General features: G+C 43.7%; 1 protein-coding gene across 1 annotated transcript in view; it reads left to right on the top strand.

The window, feature by feature from the left end:
• Positions 1-22,609, top strand: part of LOC131739333 (cytosolic phospholipase A2 gamma-like) — a 43,854-nt gene that overhangs the window by 18,326 nt on the left and 2,919 nt on the right. The window contains exons 5-6 of the mRNA XM_059032696.1: positions 5,905-6,057; positions 6,236-6,319. Of these exons, the coding sequence (XP_058888679.1) occupies positions 5,905-6,057; positions 6,236-6,319 (237 nt within the window). The remainder of the gene's footprint in view (positions 1-5,904; positions 6,058-6,235; positions 6,320-22,609) is intronic.

Raw genomic sequence — 22,609 nt, 5'->3', positions numbered from 1 at the left:
GAATATTAATACAAAAATATGAATACAGTGGTCTTAGTGGAATTTAGTGTTTAAATGCCCCGAAGTACAATTCGTCTTTGATCTTATACGTGGTTCTGGCTAATGAGGTTTTCATCATCCTCATTGTCTGCTGGAGCTGTATGCGTGAGCTTGTTGTAGCAACCAATAGAATGGCACGAGCAGAACATCATGCATGGCAACTGTGTGTTACTGCAGCCACTGTTAGTTTGGCAGGGTGTGTCTCTTTCACATGAGCACTTGACTAACTTCAGAATTTCTGGAGGTACTAGTGACACGTTATCAGGAACAGTTACAGGCAGCAGGCATTTGGAAATCACATCTTCACAATAGCCATACTATGACAGGTCCATTGCAGGAGGATTAGGTTTGAGAGCACCTTTCCACACACAAGTTTGGAGTTGGGCACGTTTTACATTTTCTTGGAAGTATTCATTTGTCGGTGGTAAGGAACAAATCTTTGGCATTTGACAAGAACTTCTTCCCATTTTAGTTGCCCACACCTTTAAACGAGCCTCAGTAGTAAGACTTACATTTAGCCTGGCCTTAACAAGCTGTCATGAACTGTGATGCTTGCCGACTGATATCTGGTAACTCTGCAGTGGGGTCACCTAGCAATGAGAGGGAATGGCCATCTTTTAATGCTTTCAGTACTTTACCTTCACCTATACCAAAACATGAGGCTCTAGTGTCACATCCACTCAATGCATGTGTGTCACATCCGCTCAATGCATGTGTGTCACATCCGCTCAATGCATGTGTAACGGTTGCCTAATATTTGGGATGTCAGGCAGGTATTATACTTTTGTGCTGCAGTACAGAGGTTCTGCCAGTAAATGGGGTGCCCACATCCGCATAACTCTCCAATAAAGCTTCCACATGCTTTCTATAGGGAAAAATTTCATCCATTTTTGAGACTTGTTTCAATAGAGTTTTTCGGGCTTCATCAACAGAGACAGGACCAACAGAAAATGTCAAAGACATAGGAATTGCAGTTGTATATAGATTGGAGGTAATTAAGGAATGAACTCTGAAATTCTCTTTAACAGAACAAACCCAGCTATCTATATGCACATTTTCAGGTTGAAAAGGGTGCTTCACTCCATGGAGACAATAGCTTTGTCCCTTCACATCAATATCCATACCAGTAATGGTAAGAAAGTTAAGACTTAAAACAAGAGGAAAAACCAATTTATCTCGAGACATCACAGTGGTAGGTACCACAAACTTCAAACCATGGAAAGGATATTCTATATCCACACCACCACTAGGATACACCTTTTCTCCATTTGCAAATTAAAAAGAATCTCCTTTCCAAGGTTTCAATTGCTCAGTCGATCTCTTCAATTTTACCCAGAAATCTTCATGCAATAAAGTGAAACTAGCTCCAGTATCCACCATGCCTTTGCCTTCCCATTGACCAACAGCAATAAGTGCAACGAGCTGCTGCAAAGAAACTACTGGAGTTGTCTGGCTTTATTTAGATTTACAGCCACTTGATACAGGGGCTGAGTGAGTCACTGTAATAACATTGTTGTTATCAATAATGTGGTCAGTTTTAGGTTTTTCACTAGGAGCGGTGTTCTTGACAAACAAATGGCACTGCCTAGGAGGATGCTGCTGCTTGCATCTCCAACACAATATAATACCGGCAGGAATCTGGGGCATGTTCAAAAATGACTTCTTGGTAACTGCTATAGAAGGTAGTGCTTTCTCTGATTTAGTACTAATTACAACTGGTGATTTTGTTATTTTATTCTCAAATTTCTTTTGTAGTTCTCCATCTTTTTCTAGTTGTCTTCCTACCTTGACAATGTCATCTACAGTATTAGCCCTTCCACGTAAATGACTAATCAAATAGGGATTAATATTTTTCAGCATAAGCTTTACAACTTCACGCTCCTTAACACGATCGGCCATCTCATCTTCATAGTTGTCAGAAACAAAAGCTGCAATAAACTTGACTTTAAAATCATTCCAACTAGTTACCTGCTCCCTTGCAATATCCCACCATTCTCTAGAAATACCATGCAAAACATTCCGAAGAGTAGCTAGAATTTCAACTTCAGTCAGGGGTCTCAACGCAAGAAAATCCTCATACTTAGCCAAATATAAAACTGGATCTTTTTCCTTCTGTGACCTACCAAAAAAAGCAAAAAATAGTTTAACTAGCCAATTTTACAAATCCTGTTGCTGTACCACCCTGTCCATTACCAGCCAACTGTGTATCTACTAATAACACCTTTTCATTCACTTTTTTTCTGCTGTGCTTCTAGAACATTAACTCACTCAACACTTCATTTTGTTCAAAGAAAACTTTTAAGGTTAAAATCCAACTGCTTACAAACAGACTATTCCTTCTTTAGTTTTTTCTTTAAGCTCCATATGGCTATTTTGAACCTGTGCCATCTGTTTATTCACAAAAACAAAATGATCCATAATCTCCTGATGAATCTCTTTCCTAAACTCATCTACCAAGTTATTTACAGTTTGTGTAGTAGCTTGAACCACTTTCAAAAGATTCATCAACAATTTCTTGTACGTCCTGTACAATGTATTCTGTACTGTGACTAGTTCTACCTTAAAATCATTCTGTCTTATTTCATTTCTCTTGAACTCCCTGTATTTTCTCTACTATGGTCTTAATAGAGTCAACAGATATTTGCCACAAAACAAACAAAACAAAAAAACCCTTGCTGCTCCATGCTTTCTTTCTCAATCATAAACAGTGCACGCATTCCACGCCCCCGGACGTGGTCGCTCCCGTCTCACTTGCTGTTTCTGCTGCAGCTGCTATTGCTGTTGCTGTTTCTGCTGCTTCTGCTGCAGCTGCACAGTTACTCCTGTGAGCCCATCTGCAGCTACACTAATTGCCTGTTGGACAATGATGGTGTCCGCTTCTTCGTGAGTGCTTGCCATGTCCCGCCTCTTGATTACAGTGTCACCACGAACTTCATGTGGAACATCATCCTCTCCTGTGATGACAAGCTTGTGTTCCTGGGTATGTTCCTGGTGCAATTCTGGTCATGACAGATCATGGTTATCAGTTGCTTTTTGTTTTCTGTGACTAAGAACAACTTTCTGGGATGGTAATGTTGTTGACGGGGTCATTTGATGAATTCTACTGGCACGTGTGGTCCTACACTATATGTAATATGTAATCATTCTACCGCAATCTATTGAGAAATAATGTAAAGTTAAAATGCCCAAGAATGACAGACTGTCATCCAGCAGATATAAGTCTAGGATATGTCCTTAAACAAAATCAGCCAAAAAAATAAACTTAATACTACATTTACAACCTGAGAGAAAAATCATACTTCTCTGCCGGACTATTACACAGTCACAACACTGTATGAAATTGTCAACATGCTATTTTGGTTTGTAATGGAGTGTAGCAGGGCGGTAGGGAGCCCTGCTGTGTAAAGGTATTTATTTATTTTTAGAACTGGGTTTCCCCCTCTGCCCCTGTGTTATTTTGTATTTGTTTTGTATTATTATTAGCGTTATGTATTTATGTATAGATGACGGCAAAGCTCCGTGGGTATTGTTTTTGTATTTATTTATTGTTTTGTGTTTTGTTCATTGTTTTATTTTTAAAACGTATTCTGGCAGAGGCGAGATTGGTGCTCGTCCTCTGCCAGGAATAATTAATAAACTCGTGCAGATTGTGACCGAGGGGTAATAGAATAATTGCCAGCTAGTTAAACCCCTCGACTACGGTATAAAAAGCCTGCAGCTCTCCAGCTCGGTGTGGGTGTTCAAGAGGATGAACGAGAGAGAGAGAGAGAGAGAGAGAGAGAGAGAAAACGAAACTTAAAAAAATAAGAAGAAGAACATAAGAACATAAGAACATAAGAAAGTTTACAAACGAGAGGAGGCCATTCAGCCCATCTTGCTCGTTTGGTTGTTAGTAGCTTATTGATCCCAGAATCTCATCAAGCAGCTTCTTGAAGGATCCCAGGGTGTCAGCTTCAACAACATTACTGGGGAGTTGGTTCCAGGATCTAGGAACATGTTTATTATTATTATTATTTATTTCTTAGCAGACGCCCTTATCCAGGGCGACTTACAATCGCAAGCAAATACAAATACATTCAAGTGTTACAATATAAGTCATACAATAAGAACAAGAAATACAATAATTCTCAAGTGTGACAAACCACAATTCAATAATACAGCAGATAATAGTGAAAGTTACATCAGGATATGATTAAGTAGTGATAGTTACATCAGGATATGATTAAGTACAAAATACTACAGATTAAACACTTGGGAGATTACAATATTCTGAGGTACAGGATTAAATGCAGTAAAATAGGGGGCAGATAAGAGCAAAATAAAGCATATTTAAATGAAGGGTGATAGTGTCCCAGGATACAACAGAGGAGTTCTACAGGTGCTGTTTGAAGAGGTGAGTCTTAAGGAGGCGCCGGAATGTGGTCAGGGACTGGGCAGTCCTGACATCTGTAGGAAGGTCGTTCCACCACTGCGGAGCAAGGGTGGAGAAGGAGCGGGCTCGGGAGGCAGGGGAGCGTAGCGGAGGTAGAGCCAGTCTTCTAGTGCAGGCGGAGCGGAGAGGTCGAGTGGGGGTGTAGGGAGAGATGAGGGTCTGGAGGTAGCTGGGTGCAGTCTGATCAAGGCATCTGTAGGCTAGTACAAGAGTCTTGAACTGGATGCGAGCGGTGATCGGGAGCCAGTGGAGCGAGCGGAGTAGTGGAGTAGCGTGGGTGAAGCGAGGTAGAGAGAACACCAGGCGAGCAGCAGAGTTCTGGATGAGCTGGAGCGGACGGGTGGCGGACGCAGGGAGGCCAGCCAGGAGGGAGTTGCAGTAGTCTAGGCGGGAGAGTACCAGGGCCTGGACCAGGAGCTGGGTAGCATAGTTGGTGAGGAAGGGTCGGATTCTTCGGATGTTGCTCAGGAAGAATCTGCAAGTGCGTGCCAGAGTGGAGATGTGCTGGGAATAAGAGAGGCAGGGGTCCAGGGTGACTCCAAGGTTTTTAGCTGAGGAAGAGGGAGAGAGTGTGGTAGATTCCAGAGGAACAGAGATAGAGAGATCAGAGGAGGGGGAGGAGGAGGGAAAGAAAAGGAGGTCAGATTTAGAGAGGTTGAGTTTGAGGTGATGCGAGTGCATCCAGGAGGAAATAGCAGACAGACAGGTAGAGATACGGGAGGAGATGGTGGAGTCAGAGGTGGGGAAGGAGAGGAAAATCTGAGCATCATCAGCATAGAAATGGTATGAGAAACCATAGGATGCGATGAGGGGGCCCAGGGAGCGGGTGTAGAGAGAGAACAGGAGAGGACCCAAGACTGACTTTATTTTATTTTTGTTATTTAAAAATAAAACAGCGCCGCCATGTCTTTTGTTTTCAACTGCAGTATTTGGTGTCAGTGTTTTTTCAGTTCCTGCTTCTGGCCAGATGTCAGACGACTCAGCCACCCTGTCACATGGAGTATTTACTCATTTGAGGTAGCCTACTGCAGAGCTTTAGTGCCAGTGACTGCGATTACTCCACTCATTAATAACAAGCAGCAATCTTCATCTATGAAGTAAAGCAGGGCGACTTAACGTTTGACTACAGTTGACCAAAGTGCGCAGGCATAACTTTGGAGTTAGCAAAAAAAAAAAACCTGCTCATGCGTGAAGAAAAATTAAAGTAGCTCCTTAAATACGAATACCCCGTTATAATGTACAGTCAGTCACCAATGTGTCTGTATTAATCCCCACCCTCTCTTTCTTTCTCTCTTTCAGACTCAGTGCAGTGCTAATGTACTATACAGTTAGTTAGTGTGTCTGTATTAACCTCCCTCTATCAGCACAGTGTTAATGTAGTTTCCCTTCTTATTAAACATGTTTTATTACTCTCTCTCTCTCTCGTCTCTCAGACAAGGGTGAGCGCCAGGCCCACCTGTTTGTGAAGTTTACCCCGAAGGACTGGAGAGAGACAGACAGGGAGGGGAGAGAGACACACATCAGACGCCTTGCCATGGAGATCTTCAAGGAGATCTTCAACTTACCTGGCCGGCACATCTGTGAGGGTGAGCGTTGACCCATCCTGGGTCTTTTAATAACTACATCAATGCACAGACAGAGAAATAACGTGTGTGTGTGAGTATCTTTACGTGTGAGTCATCTCATGGTTGTAAGTGAATGTTTTCTATATACTGTGATTTAACTATATATTTTTTTTAACTTCATATCTTGTTCCTATTGCAGCAGTCAGGATTTTTGGGAAAATATTTCAGTACCACTGGTCCTGGGGCACAAAGTTCAATTTTCTGTACAACCATCCCGTTGCAGGTATGCCTTTATCTCTGCCTCTCTCTCTCTCTCTCTCTCTCTTTCTCTCTCTCTCTCTCTCTCTCTCTCTGTCTCTCTCTCTCTCTCTCTCTCTCTGTCTCTCTCTCTCTCTCAAATTCAAAAAAATGCTTTACTGGCATGACTAGAGCACTCAGGTATTGCCAAAGTTTTTATAATACAAAACAGAGATAATAAAACAGAAATAAAATTACAGAACATAACAAACATAAAAACCATTGTCCCCTTCCCTCTAAATAATATAACTACCTCCATCCCTCCCTCTTTTCATTCCACCCTCCCCCTCCCCTCCCTCCTCATCAACAGTAACCCATGGTTGTGTATGCAGGGTATCTACACACTGTCCCTCAGGTTGTGGCAAGCAGACACATAAGAACATAAGAACATAAGAAAGTTTACAAACGAGAGGAGGCCATTCAGCCCATCTTGCTTGTTTGGTTGTTAGTAGCTTATTGATCCCCGAATCTCATCAAGCAGCTTCTTGAAGGATCCCAGGGTGTCAGCTTCAACAACATTACTGGGGAGTTGGTTCCAGACCCTCACAATTCTCTGTGTAAAAAAGTACCTCCTATTATCTGTTCTGAATGCCCCTTTATCTACTCTCCATTTGTGACCCCTGGTCCTTGTTTCTTTTTTCAAGTCAAAGAAGTCCCCTGGGTCGACATTGTCTATACCTTTTAGGATTTTGAATGCTTGAATCAGATTGCCGCGTAGTCTTCTTTGTTCAAGACAGAATAGATTCAATTATTTTAGCCTGTCTGCATACAACATGCCTTTTAAGCCTGGGATAATTCTGGTTGCTCTTCTTTGCACTCTTTCTAGAGCAGCAATATCCTTTTTGTAACGAGGTGACCAGAACTGAACACAATACTCTAGGTGAGGTCTTACTAATGTATTGTAAAGTTTTAACATTACTTCCCTTGATTTAAATTCAACACTTCTCACAATATATACGAGCATCTTGTTGGCCTTTTTTATAGCTTCCCCACATTGTCTAGATGAAGACATTTCTGAGTCAACATAAACTCCTAGGTCTTTTTCATAGATTCCTTCTTCAATTTCACTATCTCCCATATGATATTTATAAGGCACATTTTTAATGCCTGCATGCAATGCTTTACACTTTTCTCTATTAAATTTCATTTGCCATGTGTCTGCCCAGTTCTGAATGCTGTCTAGATCATTTGAATGACCTTTGCTGCTGCAATAGAGTTTGCCACTCCTCCTATTTTTGTGTCGTTTGCAATTTAACGAGTTTGCTTACTATACCAGAATCTAAATCATTAATGTAGACTAGGAATAGCAGAGGACCTAATACTGATCCCTGTGGTACACCACTGGTTACCTCGCACCATTTTGAGGTTTCTCCTCTAATCAGTACTTTCTGTTTTCTACATGTTAACCACTCCCTAATCCATGTGCATGCATTTCCTTGAATGCCTACTGCGTTCAGTTTGAGAATTAATCTTTTATGCGGGACTTTGTCAAAAGCTTTCTGGAAATCTAAATAAACCATGTCGTATCCTTTGCAATTATCCATTTTCAATGTTGCATCCTCAAAAAAGTCAAGTAGGTTAGTTAGACACGATCTCCCTTTCCTAAAACCATGCTGACTGTCTCCCAGGATATTGTTACCATATAGGTAATTTTCCATTTTGGATATTATTATAGTTTCCATCAGTTTACATATAATGGAAGTCAGGCTTATTGGTCTGTAGTTACCTGGTTCAGTTTTGTCTCCCTTTTTGTGGATCGGTATTACGTTTGCTATTTTCCAGTCTGTCGGTACAACCCCTGTGTCAAGAGACTGTTGCATGATCTTGGTTAGCGGTTTGTAAATAACTTCTTTCATTTCTTTGAGTACTATTGGGAGGATCTCATCCGGCCCAGGGGATTTGTTTATTTTAAGAGCTCCTAGTCCCTTTAACACTTCTGCCTCTGTTATGCTAAAGTTATTTAAAATTGGATAGGAACAGGTCGACATGTGGGGCATGTTGTCCGTGTCCTCCTTTGTAAAAACCTGTGAAAAGTAATCATTTAATATATTTGCTATTTTTTTTTCCTCATCTATGATTTTGCCATTTGTGTCTCTCAGACATTTAACCTCCTCTTTGAATGTTCTCTTGCTGTTATAATATTGGAAAAATATTTTGGAATTGGTTTTAGCCCCCTTAGCAATATTGATTTCTATCTCTCGGCCTTTCTAACTTCCTTTTAGACTTGTGTTTGCAGTACTCTTTCTGTGTACTTTGTTTTTGGTCCCTTTTAAACACTCAGTAAAGTGCCTTTTTTCGCTGAATATTTTTTTAAATTGATCTATTAAACCATTTTGACCATTTTGTTTTAGATTTAGATTTGTCTACTTTTGGGATGTAATTGTTTTGCACATCTAGTACTACATTTTTAAAAAACAGCCATCCTTTTTCTGTGGATGTTTTCTCTATTTTACTCCAATCTACTTCTGTTAGTCTCTGTTTCATACCTTCATAGTTTGCTTTTCTAAAATTGTAAACCTTAGCTTTAGTCATTACTTTTGGGGTTTTAAAAAATATTTCAAATGAGACCATGTTGTGGTCTGAGTTTTCCAATGGCTCTCTGACCTCTGTTTTAGTTATTCTGTCTTCATTATTTGAAAAGACTAAATCAAGGCATGCCTCCCCTCTAGTCGGTGCCTTGACAAATTGCGTTACGAAGCAGTCATTTGTCATTTCCACCATTTCAATTTCATCCGTCGTGCCCCCCATCGGGTTTTCCCATTTTATATGGGGGAAGTTGAAATCCCCCATTAGTATGGCTTCTCCTTTTCTACACGCATTTCGAATGTCATTGTATAACAGATTATCTTGCTCAGCGTCTGAATTTGGCAGTCTATAGCATGCTCCTATTATTATGCCCTTTGAATTTGTGTCCATTATTCTGACCCATATTGATTCTGCATTGTTTTCTTTGTCCTGATTTAACACCTGGGCTTCAAGACTATTTCTTGAAGCCCATATTGTGCTGCTAGATTTGCAGTTCGCTCCTCCTCTCCCAGAAGGATGGGGATTTTACTCGAATTGGATCAGCCTGCTGTAGATGAACCCAGTAGTTCAGCGCTCATTTCTGTATGGAGTGGAGTAAGGGGAACCGGCCCAATTCAGCCCTGCAAGAGCTTTTGGCTGCACTCCTGTGAACCTGCAGGAGGTGTTTACAGAGTTCCAGATGGAAATTCTCTATGTGGCTTTGATCCCATTTTTTATAATCGGGGTTCATAAGGGGACCCCATACTTCACTACCATACAGAAGGATTGGCTTTTATTATGCTGTCAATTTTTTAGCCAGATTTTTATTGGTGGTTTATTTTTGTATAACTGATTTTTTATGGCATAAAAAGCCCTGAGTGCTTTATCTTTTAATGCATTTATAGCCAGGTTGAAGTTCTGAGACGCACTGATTTTTAGACCCAGGTAGTTGTAACTGGTGCTGTGCTCCAGGGTGTTGTTGCCCAGGGTGAAGCGGTACCTGTTTCCCTGAGATCTGGCTTTCTTCTGGAATACCATAACTCTGGTCTTGTCCAGGTTTACTGTCAGTGCCTCTTTCTGACAGTACTGCTCTAGCAGTGCCAGGCTCTGCTGCAGCCCCTGTTCAGTGGGTGACAACAGGACCAGGTCATCTGCATAGAGCAGGAATTTAATTTCTTTATCATGTAAAGTGCGGCCAGGGGCTGCAGACTGCTCCAACACCATAGCCAACTCGTTGATGAAGATGTTGAACAGTGTTGGGCTCAGACTGCAGCCCTGTATCACTCCACGCCCTTGGGTGAAAAACCCGGTTCTTTGGTTTCCAATTTTCACACCACACATGTTCTCTGTATACATTGACTTAATGATGTGATAAACTTTACCCCCTACACCGCTTTCAAGAATTCTAAGGAATAGACCTGGATGCCAAATTGAATCAAATGCTTTTTTGAAGTTTATAAAACAAGCAAAGATTTTACCTTTATTGTTTTGGTGGACATGTTTATTTAAGGGTGTGTAGGGTGTAAATATAGTCAGAGGTGCTGTAATTTGGTAAAAATCCAATCTGACTCTTACTCAAGTCATTGTTATAAGCCCTTGGTTCCAGATGTCAGGGAAACAGCCCGCAGCCAGGATGAGGTTGAATACTTTGAGCAGGGCCTCCTGCATCCTGGGGTTGCTGTGTTTTGGCATCTCATTGATGATGCTGTCGGGCCCGCAGGCTTTCCTGGGCTTAAGGGCTTGGAGCTTTTCTTTTAGCTCTGGTCCTGTTATTGGGAAGTCCAGTGGGTTTTGATTGTCCTTGATTTTGGTTTCCAATTCGTTTAGTTTTTTTTAAATATTGAATTTTGGTCCAGATTTAATTTGTTTTTGTCCAATTTTTGGTGAAGTTTATTAAAATAATTTTTCCAAATGTTACCATTTTTGATTGCCAATTCATGATTTGTTTTGGATGTGTTTAATTTGTTCCCAAAAGGGATTTTGCTCAATGGATTCTTCTATTTTGTTTAATTGTTTGGACACGTGTTCTTCTCTTTTTTTGTTGAGAAGATATTTGTAATCTTTTAGAGCCTTGTAGTAGCTGAGTCTTAGTTCTGTATTGTTTGGCTCTCTGTGTTTCTGCATTAATGAGCCATAAATGTGTCTCTGCTTTTTTAATGGGGGAGACGGTGTCCCTGCCACGTTTAATGTGGGGGTTCTTTAGAGAGGGGACTATCAGTTCTCTGTATCCATTAGGACAGTGTGTAGACACGTCCTCATGACTCCATGTTTCCTGTATAATGAGGATATCTATATTATTTATATTCTGTATGCTAATTTTAAATGATGTCATTTTTGGTATTTAGTTGTTTTCACTTTGAATGTTTGAATTGTGATCTAATTTTATCATTGTAATTATTATCAAAAAACTAAAATATTCTTGGTTATTAGTCGCTATGTAGTAATATTTTTTTTGTCATTTGGGCTTTTACTATTATATACAAACATGTATATATACATGTACACACACACGTTACACATACTGTACATACGTACATACATGCACAGTACACACATACCTATATACATATATTCTTTTTTTTATTATTATTTGTACTCAATTAACTCATTAGCTTGGTACAGATGATATTGAACAGTTTTCTTATCTGGTTCAGTTCCGCGGTGGCCGGATTCCCTGCTCTGGAGGCTGCTGCAGCTGCGTAGCTGGGCATGCTCCTGATCTCAGTGTAGGTGCCGGTGGTGTCTCGGCCCAGGGCGGTGTCCCTGAGGACTTTAGCAAACAGCCTCACACCCTCCCTGTTGAGGTGCACCGGGTCGTAGAGATGATGGTGCCGGATGTCGCAGTGGTGTGCCAGGTGAACATTTGGCAGCAGGGCGCAGCCTCGGGACACCTCCACGTTGATGCCATGGATGACTCGTTGTGGCACGTCTGCTCTGGGCAGTAGGGTGGAGATGATAACCTTGGCTGATGGGAATTCCTTGGTGGCTTTAGCTGCTACCTGCCTCAGGGCTTTGGCCACATCGCCCGTGTGCGCTCAGGTCGTTGGTCCCAGTGTGGATCAGAATGTGTTTGGGGTCGCTGAGTCTTCTTCCCGACAGCAACTCCAGGGCTGTCTGTGTTGTTGGGCACCAGATCTTCTTTACCCTTTTGCCAGGGAAGAGGCGCTTCTCATTTAGATAGGGGGGTAATGTATGTATCAGGGGTGTGAGTACTGGGGGTGCTGGGGGGGCAGTGTGTGTGTCGGTGCTGGGAGGGGCAGTGTGTGTGTCGGTGCTGGGAGGGGCAGTGTGTGTGTCGGTGCTGGGAGGGGCAGTGTGTGTGTCGGTGCTGGGAGGGGCAGTGTGTGTGTCGGTGCTGGGAGGGGCAGTGTGTGTGTTGGTGCTGGGAGGGGCAGTGTGTGTGTCGGTGCTGGGAGGGGCAGTGTGTGTGTCGGTGCTGGCTGAGCGGTGGGTGTTGTGCAGTGCCTCTCTCAGTCCCTCCAGGTCTCTCTGCAGGCTCCTCATCTGGCTGGCTTGTGCTGTCTTGCTAAGTTCTCTCAGTCTCCGCAGCTCAGTTTTCATGGCCTGGCTGTCCTCCCCAGTCCTCTCGGCACCGCTATCAGCTCCTGCACCTCGGCCCGGTGCTCGCTCTTGAGTCTGGTCGCCTCGTCCCTGAGCTGCTGTGTTGGGCTGGGCTGGTTCATGCTGGTCAGGGTGTACTCCTTGAACTCGATGCTCCAGTACTTCCAGACACTTTTTCAGGGCTCTAAAGTTATTGTAGACTTTTGGTGAGGCAGGAGAGCAGGGAGTGGGGGGTGTTGCTTCGCTCCCTGGGTCAGTGTTTGGAGGGGCTTCATTCTGCATGGTTGCAGGCTGTGGTTCTTGTTTCTCCGTAGCTGCAAGATCTTTTAGTGTTTGGAAGCCAAGTGCAAACTGGTCCAGGATGCTCTCGCTGCCCTGCACCTTGATTGTGCCGTTGTGATACACATTTACAGTGATCATAGTACATAATTTCAGCTGGGTATTTAACGTCATATCCCTGCTCTGCACTGAGGCTGCTGCTGCTGCTGGGAGGAGGAGGAGCTGGGATTGATACATTTGTATCAGTCTGGGGGGCCTCTTGGTCTAGCAGCTCAGCTGTCATTTTGTTTGAATTTGAATTTTCCCTCTGCATTTTGTTTTTGTTTTTAAATGAATTGTAGTTAATCTGGAGTTTTATATGCTCTTATTAATTAGTTCTGCAGTTTTCTTTGTCTTATCTTCAGATTAAATGTAGACAGGTTTACCTTGGCTGTCTTCTGTGCCTCTTTCTCACTTTTTCCCCTTTGATGGATTTTCTCCTGAAAGCTTTCCTCCTTGTCTTCTCTAGGTATTCATAGAGCTTTATCTTTAATTTTAGATCACAACTCGAACATTTTTATGTGCAAACATTGAGAAAGTTAATATTTTTTTAGGGGCTAATCTCACTGCGTGCTCTCTCTCTCTCTCTCTCTCTCTCTCTCTCTCTCTCTCTCTCTCAAATTCAAATTTTCTTTATTGGCATGACAATAGAAAGAATAGAAAGAATTGTGTTGCCAAAGCATATATATATATATATATATATATATATATATATATATATATATATATATATATATATACTAAACAGTATCCTCCTCCCTCTATATTAAACAGTACCCCCTTCCCTCCCTCTATATTAAACAGAATCCCTCCCTCCCTCTCTCTCTCTTTTCCCTCTCCAGTGTGACGTGTTCACGGTTTGTCCCTCAGGTTATGACAGGTCTCCGCGTATTGACCAGCCAGTCTGGCTGTGTGTTTGTCCACAGCACCTGTTCTCCCTAGCCAGCCAGTTTTGCCTCTGTCGGCCTTTTTCAATGGCCAGGTTGTGGTTACTGAGCCGGTATTTGGTCAGGATCTGCCTCTGCTTTGTGTTTCTGACAGTTACCAGGTATTCTGCCAGGGTGTAATTTCTATTTAGGGTCCGATAGCACTCTAGTTTGTTTTGTGTTTTAGTGTTTGTATCCCAATGGTCCAGATAGGAGTGTTTCAGGTGTTTTATAATTTAGTTGACACAAATTGGAATTGTTTTTGCAGTGCTGTCCTGAAGTCTGATGTCAGTGTTGCTCAGCTTGGTGATCTTCAGGACCAGCTGGCTGAGGGGACTCTTTTATGGGCTGAGCTCTTGGTATTGCAGAGCTTTATGATGGAGTGAGTTTGGGTCACTATTTTTTAGATGAATCCAGTATTTTAATGCTCTTTTATATATGGGTGTTATAAGCCCTTGGTTCCAGGTCTCAGAGAAATACCCAGCCCTCAGTATGAGATTGAGGAGTTTGAGCAGAGCCTCCTGCAGTTTGGGGCTGCTGTGTTTCAGCATCTCAGTGTTGATGCTGTCAGGCCCACTTGCTTTTCTTGACTTGAGAGCCTTGAGTTAATCATTCAGCTCCTCCTTCATGATTGGGGTGTCTAGGGGGTTCTGATTGTCCTTAATACAGGATTCTTTTTTAGTTTTTCGCAAATGGCATTTTGAGTTTTTTGCTCATTGTTTTGTATTTCTTTGTAAAGGTTTTCAAAATGTTTTTTTCCAAATGTTTCCATTTTGGATGGCCTATTCTTCATTTTTTGTTGAATTTAGGTTGTTCCAGGTTTCCCAAAAATGATTTTGGTTTATTGACTCCTCAATTCCGCTGAGTTGTTTATTAATATGGTTTTGTTTTTTATTTCTTAGAGTGTGTTTGTATTGTTTCGGTGCCTCACAGTATCTGAGGCGTAAATCTGGGCTGTCTGGATCTTTATGGATTTGATTGGATAGCTGTCTTAGTTTTTCCCTTCTAGTTTTACAGTCTTCATCAAACCACTTTTCTTTTAATTTATCCTTTTGGTTGTTTTTCTGATTTACTATTTTTAATTTAGATTTTTCTGCTGCTTTTCTAAATATGTTATTCAAATCTTTTACAGCCAGAGTTACTCCTGTTTTTGTGTGTTGATATTGTGTGTTTTGAAATGTGTGTATTAGGGTTTCTGTTTCATTGGTGCTTCTTTGTATATTTCTGTGCTGTTTGGAGCCCATCTGTGTCTGTTTGTTGTTGATCTGCTCTGTTCTTTTTATGAACGCAGTTATTTGGCTGTGATTTGACAGGGGGGGTTGTGGTCTGACAGTGAATGTATTAATAAAGGAGGGGTCTAGGTCAGTGATGGCATAGTCCACCACACTGTTACCAAGAGCTGAGCTGTATGTAAACCTACCTAAAGAGTCTCCTCTGATCCTGCCATTCATGATATATAAGCCTAGGCCTTGACAGAGATTCAATAATTGTCTCCCATTTTTATTTACCACACTGTCATGGCTATTCCTGTTTGTAGTTCCCCTGTGTGTTAATGAAGTCAGGCAGAGTGCCTGTTCTGGCATTAAAGTCACCGCAGAGCAGCACACTTCCCTGGGCCTGGAAGTGGCAGATCTCTGTCTGGAGATTGTGGAAGGTGTCTTCCTTGTAATAAGGGGAGTCTGATGGGGGGATGTAGGCTGCATACAGGTAGATATCTGTTTGGCAGGTGACAATGCTATTACTTATATTTAGCCACAGGTGGGTCTCTCCTGTTCTTATTGGTCTAATAGAGTCGGTGAGCTCCTCTCTGTACCACACAATGATCCCCCCTGAGTCTCTGCCACGCTTTATGTGTCAGTGTTTCAGGGAGGGCACTATAATCTCCCTGTAGCCTGAGGGACAGTGAGTGGACACATCAGCACGGCACCACGCCTCGTGGAGAATAATTATATCTATATTATTTATATTTCTGATGAACTCAGGGTCTGTGCTTTTCAGCCCAAACACTGAAGAACACAAACCCTGAATATTCCAGGAGCTAATTTTAAGTGATCTCATATTTATAATTTAAGCTATTTATAATTATTATCTAGAATAAAATATAATGTCAGAAACATTGAACACAAATCAGTAACGTGTTATACACTATTAAGTGTTTTCTTATTATTCATATTATTATTTTCTTATCCTAATTCTTATTATTAGTTGTACATTTCTTTTCTAATACATTTAGAGCGGGGTGTACTTAGCTGATGATTTTGAAAATTAAGTTCAGGAGTTGCCGTATCTCCCCCATCTCAGAGCTGGCTAGGGTCCCTGGTTTGGAAGCAGCTGCTGCATAGCTGTGCTGCTGCTGCTGCTCTGCCTGAGTGCTGTGCTGGAGCTGCTGCTGATGTTGGGTCCCTCTGGGCTGGACTCTGCTGGGCTGGGCTCTGCTTGGCTGGGCTCTGCTTGGCTGGTGTAGTGTGTGCTGCCGGTGTTCAGGCTGCGTATGCTGGTGTTCTTGGGGGGGGGGGGGGGGTCTCCTCGTAAGCGCAGGGCTGCACCTGTCCTTGGTGGTGGTCCAGTGTGCTCCTGTTTCGGGGGTGGCTGGCGGGGTCTCGGCCCATGGCAGTGTCCTTCAGGTTTTTGGCGAAGATCCTAACACCTTCCTGGTCGAGGTGTACATGATCGTACAGGTGCAGCGTGCTCAGGGTGTGGTGGTGTGCCAAGTGGACATTAGGCAGGAGGGCAGAGCCTCTTGAGATGTCACTGTTGATCCTCTGAATAGTGTGATAAGGCTACTCTCCTTACCGACTCGGCTTGTCTTCCCCCTGGGAGCCCAGGTCGTTGGTGCCAGTGTGGATGATAATGTGCTCGGGGTCTCTAAGGGTCGACTGGCACTGCAGGTGGAGCGCTTGTTCTGTAGTTGGGCACCAGAATTTTGCTACCCGGCTGCTGGGGAAGAGTCTTCGCTGGTTCAGGTACTTCCCGTTGGAGTCGATAATGACTACTTTGGAGCTGTATATTTTAGAAGCCTGTCTGCTCGAGGGAGTCTTTGTCTCTGGGGCAGTGTGTGTGATGGGGGAGGGAGGGGCAGTGTGTGTGATGGGGGAGTGGCGGGCAGTGTGTGCGGTGGGGGGGGGGGTGTCTCGGTGTCGGGGTGTGCTGGGTGAGTGGGGTGTGTATTTGGATCAATATGTGTGTGTTTGTAAATCTCCCTCCTGACCTGTGAGGGTGCTAAAGCAGCAGAGTTCTTTTGACGGGCTGGACTGACAGTTCTTTCCCAGTCGGGGAGTCGGCCAGTCTGGAAGAAGGCGAGACTCCGTTGCAAGAAAGTATTGACCCGGAAGGCAAACAATGTAGCAGCCGCTGATTGTAAAGGCAGCTGCATTAGTTTACCAAGGGGTCATGCGTGACAGCATAAAAAGGGGATGGAGACTCGTAATCAGTTCCTTCGCTTGGTTTTTATTGAGAGACTGGAAGGACCGTGTGAGACGCAGAGAAAGTTTGTTCATGTCTGTTTAGTAACTGTCTGTGTTTTTGTTATATAGCACTAGACGGCTAAACACGAATCCGGAGCTGTCGCCACAGGCCAGCACAAAACCGGATCACCACTGCACTACCGTCACGATTAACATTGTTATCAGCACTTGTTTCACCAATAGCACGTATTATATTGTACTTCACCACAAGCACTGAGAGCACTCACTTTGGACTTGTGATCCTGTGTGTGTCTAATTGTGTGTGTTAGTACTGTGCTTATTATTTACGGGACTGCAACCCTTTTGATTACTGTGCAATACACATTGTTGTGTATTGCCAGTTCATTATTATTTGCTGGCTGGTCATCAGACCATTAGATTAATAATCGTTAAATTAACCATTTCACCCGTACTTTGTTGTCTGTTTATTCTTGGGATTACTGCATCCGCACCACACCTGCTATACACCTGCTACTAATTACCACTTTGCTACAGTGTGGGATGATGTGGTTTGTGGATCGGTGTCGGTGTCAGTCAGACAGGCTCTGCTTGCTGGAGCTCCTGTGTTCTTGGGCTGGCTGTGGCGTTGCTGTGCCGGGTGGGGGTGAGGAGGTGTGACTCTGAGTAGCTGCTCTCTCAGGCTCTGTATGCTCCTGTCTTTGCGCTGCAGCTCCTCTCTCAGCTTGGCCAGCTCGTTTCTCAGGGCCTCGTTGTCCTGCCTTAGCTCTCCCATCTCAGCTTCCAGCTCCCTGATGGAAGCCCTGGCCTCGTTCCTCACCTGCCTCACCTCGTCTCTTATCTGCTGCACAAGGTCGTTCTCTGTCAGCTTGGTCAGGGTGAGCTCTTTGAATTCTGCAAACTCCACCTCCACCTCCTTCAAGTGCTGCACTGTGCTGGGCAGTCAGGGGGGGGAGCTGCAGGGGGCTGTGTCTGCAGTGGGGGAGCTGCAGGGGGCTGTGTCTGCAGTTGGGGGTGCTGCAGGGGTACGCAGTTGCCTTCCTTTGCAAATCCCTCCTAGCTTGACATTACTATGTGCTGTGCAGAGGGCTGTGTGGCAGGCAGTGGGGTGCTCTGTATAGAACAGCAGGTTGGTTTTGGTCCTCTTGCCCTCAGCCAGGCTGCAGTCTGCTATCAGTGTCTCTGGGGACTCCTTCATTAGCTTGTTTTTATACAGCTTATTTACCTTTGCACTGGTGACCTCATCAGGGTATCTGATTACACAGCTAGTCTGGCCCCTCCCATTCTTCATGCTAAATTGATACATTTATCCATTCCAATCAACTGTCAAATACCAACTGCTTTTAGCTGCTTTCAGTAACTGAGAGTTTTCAGCTATTAGGTTTTAGTCCATTTGTTGTATTAAAAAGGCTTACCTTTTCTTTTCCTCTTCAGTTCCTTTCTTTCTTTCTTTCTTTCTTTCTTTCTTTCTTTCTTTCTTTCTTTCTTGTTTAATTTTTCCTGGAGGTCTTATTTCTGTAGTAAAGATTTTCAATTTTTTTTTTTATTTGTCCTTACTGATTTATATTCTTAATTCTCACAATTAAATTTACTCTAGATTAATGTTTTTTAGTTTAAATTAAGAGCTCATCTTGCTGCTGCTGCTCTCTCTCCCTCGCCTTCAATTTTCTGTACAAGCATCCCGTTGCAGGTATGCCTGTATCCCTGCATCTCTCTCTCTCTCTCTCTCTCTCTCTCTCTCTCTCTCTCTCTGAGGATTGTGGGAGGGCTCTGCTGCAAGCAGGGTTTGTGAGCTGTGTGAGAGCGGTAGTGGTGAACTGTATCGCCATTTACTTATATATTTATTTATTATATATTTATTAAACGTTTTTTAAAAAGTCTTTTTTTGTAATCTTAGTACTTTTTAAACGTTTTAGCCAGTGTGTGCCCAAAGATGGGCTCCCACTCCGGTGGGTTGGGGGGGCTTACTAGGCGCCACGGTTTTAAAGTTTTTTATGAAAATAATGATTCTGTTGAAGATGTGCTGCTTGCTGTGGGGCCGGTGGTTGGTTTTGAAAAGATCAAATCCACCACACGGATGAACAAAGCTATGGTCGTTTTCCTTAACCAAGAAAATCTGGTTAACAAAATTGTGGAAGAGGGATTTATGTTGAATGATTCTTTGGTAACTGTAACACCGTTATCTACGCCTCTTACCAAAGTTATTCATTGATTGAAAGAGAGCTTCCAGATATGGTATGATAAGGTAATGTCACCGATCAAAATGATTCCCCTTGGATGTAAAAATCCAGAAATTAAACACGTCATGTCTTTTAGGAGACAAGTATTTGTACTCCTTGATAACCCGGAAAAAAGTGTAGCTTGGCATTTTAATATATAGGGCAGAGATTATGCTGTTTTTGCCAGCACAGAGGTTTTTAAATGTTTTTCTTGCGGGGAACAGGGGTGCCTTAAACGGACCTGCCCCAAGCTACAGACTGAAGCAGGGACAAGTAGTAGTAGTGGTGACGGGGAGGCGGCCGGGGTTGTTTGGAAAGCGGAGGTGGAGGAGCTGCCGAGACCTGAGCCGCAGCCCCGGAGGAAGAGAGCGGAGGAGCCGAGTCCCAGCGCGGCTGCAGCTGAACCGGGGGCTGCAGTGCCTGCCGACGCAGACAAGGAGGGGGTGTACACTGCAGTCGTTAAAAAAAGAAAACTTAAAAAAAGAACATCTCCTGCTGCTGCTGGCCTTGTGGCGGGTGAGGATGAGTCTGTGTGGGGGCCCTTTATGGTCTTTCACGACAGCGGCGTGGGGTCTCAACTCTCCACTGTGGTGGAGCCGAGCGCCGGGTCTGAAGGACAAGAGAAACGCGGGCCTCAACCCGCGGATCTCGTGTCTGAGGACCCGGTGCTGGAAGGGAGCGATAGCCTCAGGGCTCAGGTAGGCCCTGTTGGCGTTTCCCCCAGTGATGAGACTCCTCAGCCTGCTGGGTCGGTAGCGGAGATGCCGGCGGCTGATGGAGATTCTGTGGACGAGGAGGAGGACAGATCGGCGGGATCGGATGAGGATGGATGGGAGGACGGGCTCTCCGACACCTCGCAGCTGTCTGACATCACGGCCAGCCAAATGGGGAAACTGTATTCACTGAAAGAGATCAGCGATTTTCTTGAAAGAACAAAAGTTAAGAGGCGAGTAGGCATTAAATTCTTCCCAGACCAGAATTTTTTTTTTTTTGTGTTCTACAGACTTAATATTAAGGAAATTGTCTATAAATGAGTTTGAACAGAAAAAGAGGTTCAGACTTAAAAAATATGTCAGCTTAGTTCGGAAAACGTTAGCCACATCTAAACATTTTTAATGGCTAATTTTATTAAGAAAACTTTTATTTTAATGTGTCCGTTATTTTTGAATAATCTATTTTTATCAGTGGAGAAAATTATTTTAGGCTCTTTTAACATGAACGGGTGCAGGGATCTTAATAAAAGAGCACAATTATTTGATTTTTTAAACAGCAAGCGTTCAAACGTGATTTTATTGCAGGAGACACACTCGGACAGCAGTAATCAGTCTCACTGGCAGTCCGAATGGAGGGGCGACTGCATTTTAAGCCACGGTTCTAATTTTAGTGCTGGGGTTGCTGTTTTATTTTCTCCAGGATTTGGGGCGGAGATTTTATCTATTGAGGAGATTATTCAAGGTCGACTTTTAAAAGTACAGATAAAACACGCTGGTATTTTTATTGATTTTATTAATATTTATGCACCAAATGTTGGGGAGGAGAGGATATTATTTTTTAAAAAGCTCAGTCAGTTACTCAGGGGTTGCAGTACGGACAATTTCCTCGTGGTGGGGGGAGATTTTAATTGTACTATGGATTTTAATAAAGATAGAAACCACGGGGAACCCCATTCCCAATCTGTCAGGGAGCTGGCCACTGTATTAATTACTTTTGACCTGGTTGACATTTGAAGGATTTTTCATCCCACAAGTAGACAATATACATGGATCAAATGTTATCAATTAACGCATTCACTAAAAGTAGTATAGCATATAGCATATGTCACCAGGTCAGTGGATGCAGTGGTCAGTGAGCTGGAGAGAGAGATTGTTGAGTTTGAGAGCCAGCTGGCCAGCGAGAGCGATGAGGGGGCGTATCGGGGCCTGAAGGAGAAGAGGCAGCTCCTGGGCAGCCTGCTGGAGAAGAAGATGAAGGGCTGTCTGCTTAGAGCCCGCTTTATTGAACTCAAAGATATGGACGCCCCCACAGCTTTCTTCTTCGGCCTGGAGAGGAAGACAGCGGTGTGCAAGACAATGTGCTGTCTGAGGCTGCCCGGGGGGAGAGAGGTCTCCAGCCCTGCGGAGCTCGGCGTGTTGCGGTGAACTTTTATTCTGATCTCTACAAGGCTGAGGGCTGCGACCCGGGAGAGGTGGAGCAGCTTCTCCAGGGCCTCCCCAGCCTGCACAAGGAGGAGAGCAGCGGATTGGACACCGTAGCATTCCCATAGCTCACTGCGGCCGTGGCACAGCTCTCCAAAGGGAAGGCTCCCAGACTGGATGAACTGCCTGCAGAATTTTATAAAAAGTTCTGGAGCTGTGTTGGTGAGGACCAGGTCCTGCATGAATGTGTTCGGGATGGAGAGCTGACACTGAGCTGCCGCAGGGCATTGATAACACTGCTACCCAAGAAAGGAGACCTCTGTAACATCAAGAACTGGCGCCCTGTCTCCTTGCTGTGCTCTGATTACAAACTGCTTTCCAAGGCTCTCGCTAATCGCCTAAAGACCAACATTGGATCAGTGGTGCACACAGACCAGTCATACTGTGTGCCCGAGAGATCGATCTTTGATAATTTCTTTTTATTAAGAGATCTTTTTAATGTTTCCAAAGTCTATAATGTTTATTTTGGTTTAATTTCGCTTCATCAGGAAAAAGCTTTTGATAGAGCTGACCATGAGTATCTGTTTTGTGTTTTAAAAGCTTTTGGTTTTGGCCCTGTTTTTACTTCTTTTATAAGACCCCTTTATCACAATGTTTTTAGTGTTGTGAAGATTAGTAATGGTCTGGCTGTCCCCTTCCCTGTGCAGAGGGGGGTACGGCAGGGCTCTATGCCCTCTCTATAGAGCCCCTGTTACACCAGCTGAGGGAGAAACTGCCTGGATTGGCAGTACCAGCTGTGCCCAATGCAACCCCTATCAAGCTCTCCGCATATGCTGATGATCTCAGCGTATTTGTCACAACTGACCGAGACGTCGCTGTGCTGGAGTCATGCATTATAATGTACGAAAAGGCAACCTCAGCACGAGTAAACTGGGCAAAAAGTGAAGCTTTTCTTGTCGGCAGCTGGGAGGATACCCCCGTCCATTACTCTCTTCAGTTTTAAGCTGGAAAAAAACTGGGGTCAAACTTTTAGGTATTTATTTTGGGAATGAACAGTTCATGCAGCAGAACTGGGAGGGGCTGCTGGACAGGGTGAAGGGGAGGCTGCAGAGCTGGCAGTGGCTCCTCTCTCGGCTCTCCTTCAGGGGCAGGGTTCTCATCATTAACAATCTTGTCGCCTCCATGCTTTG

This window comes from Acipenser ruthenus, chromosome 11, assembly GCF_902713425.1.
Source record: "Acipenser ruthenus chromosome 11, fAciRut3.2 maternal haplotype, whole genome shotgun sequence".
Lineage (NCBI taxonomy): Eukaryota > Metazoa > Chordata > Actinopteri > Acipenseriformes > Acipenseridae > Acipenser > Acipenser ruthenus.
This window is presented reverse-complemented; position numbering and strand designations above follow the sequence as displayed.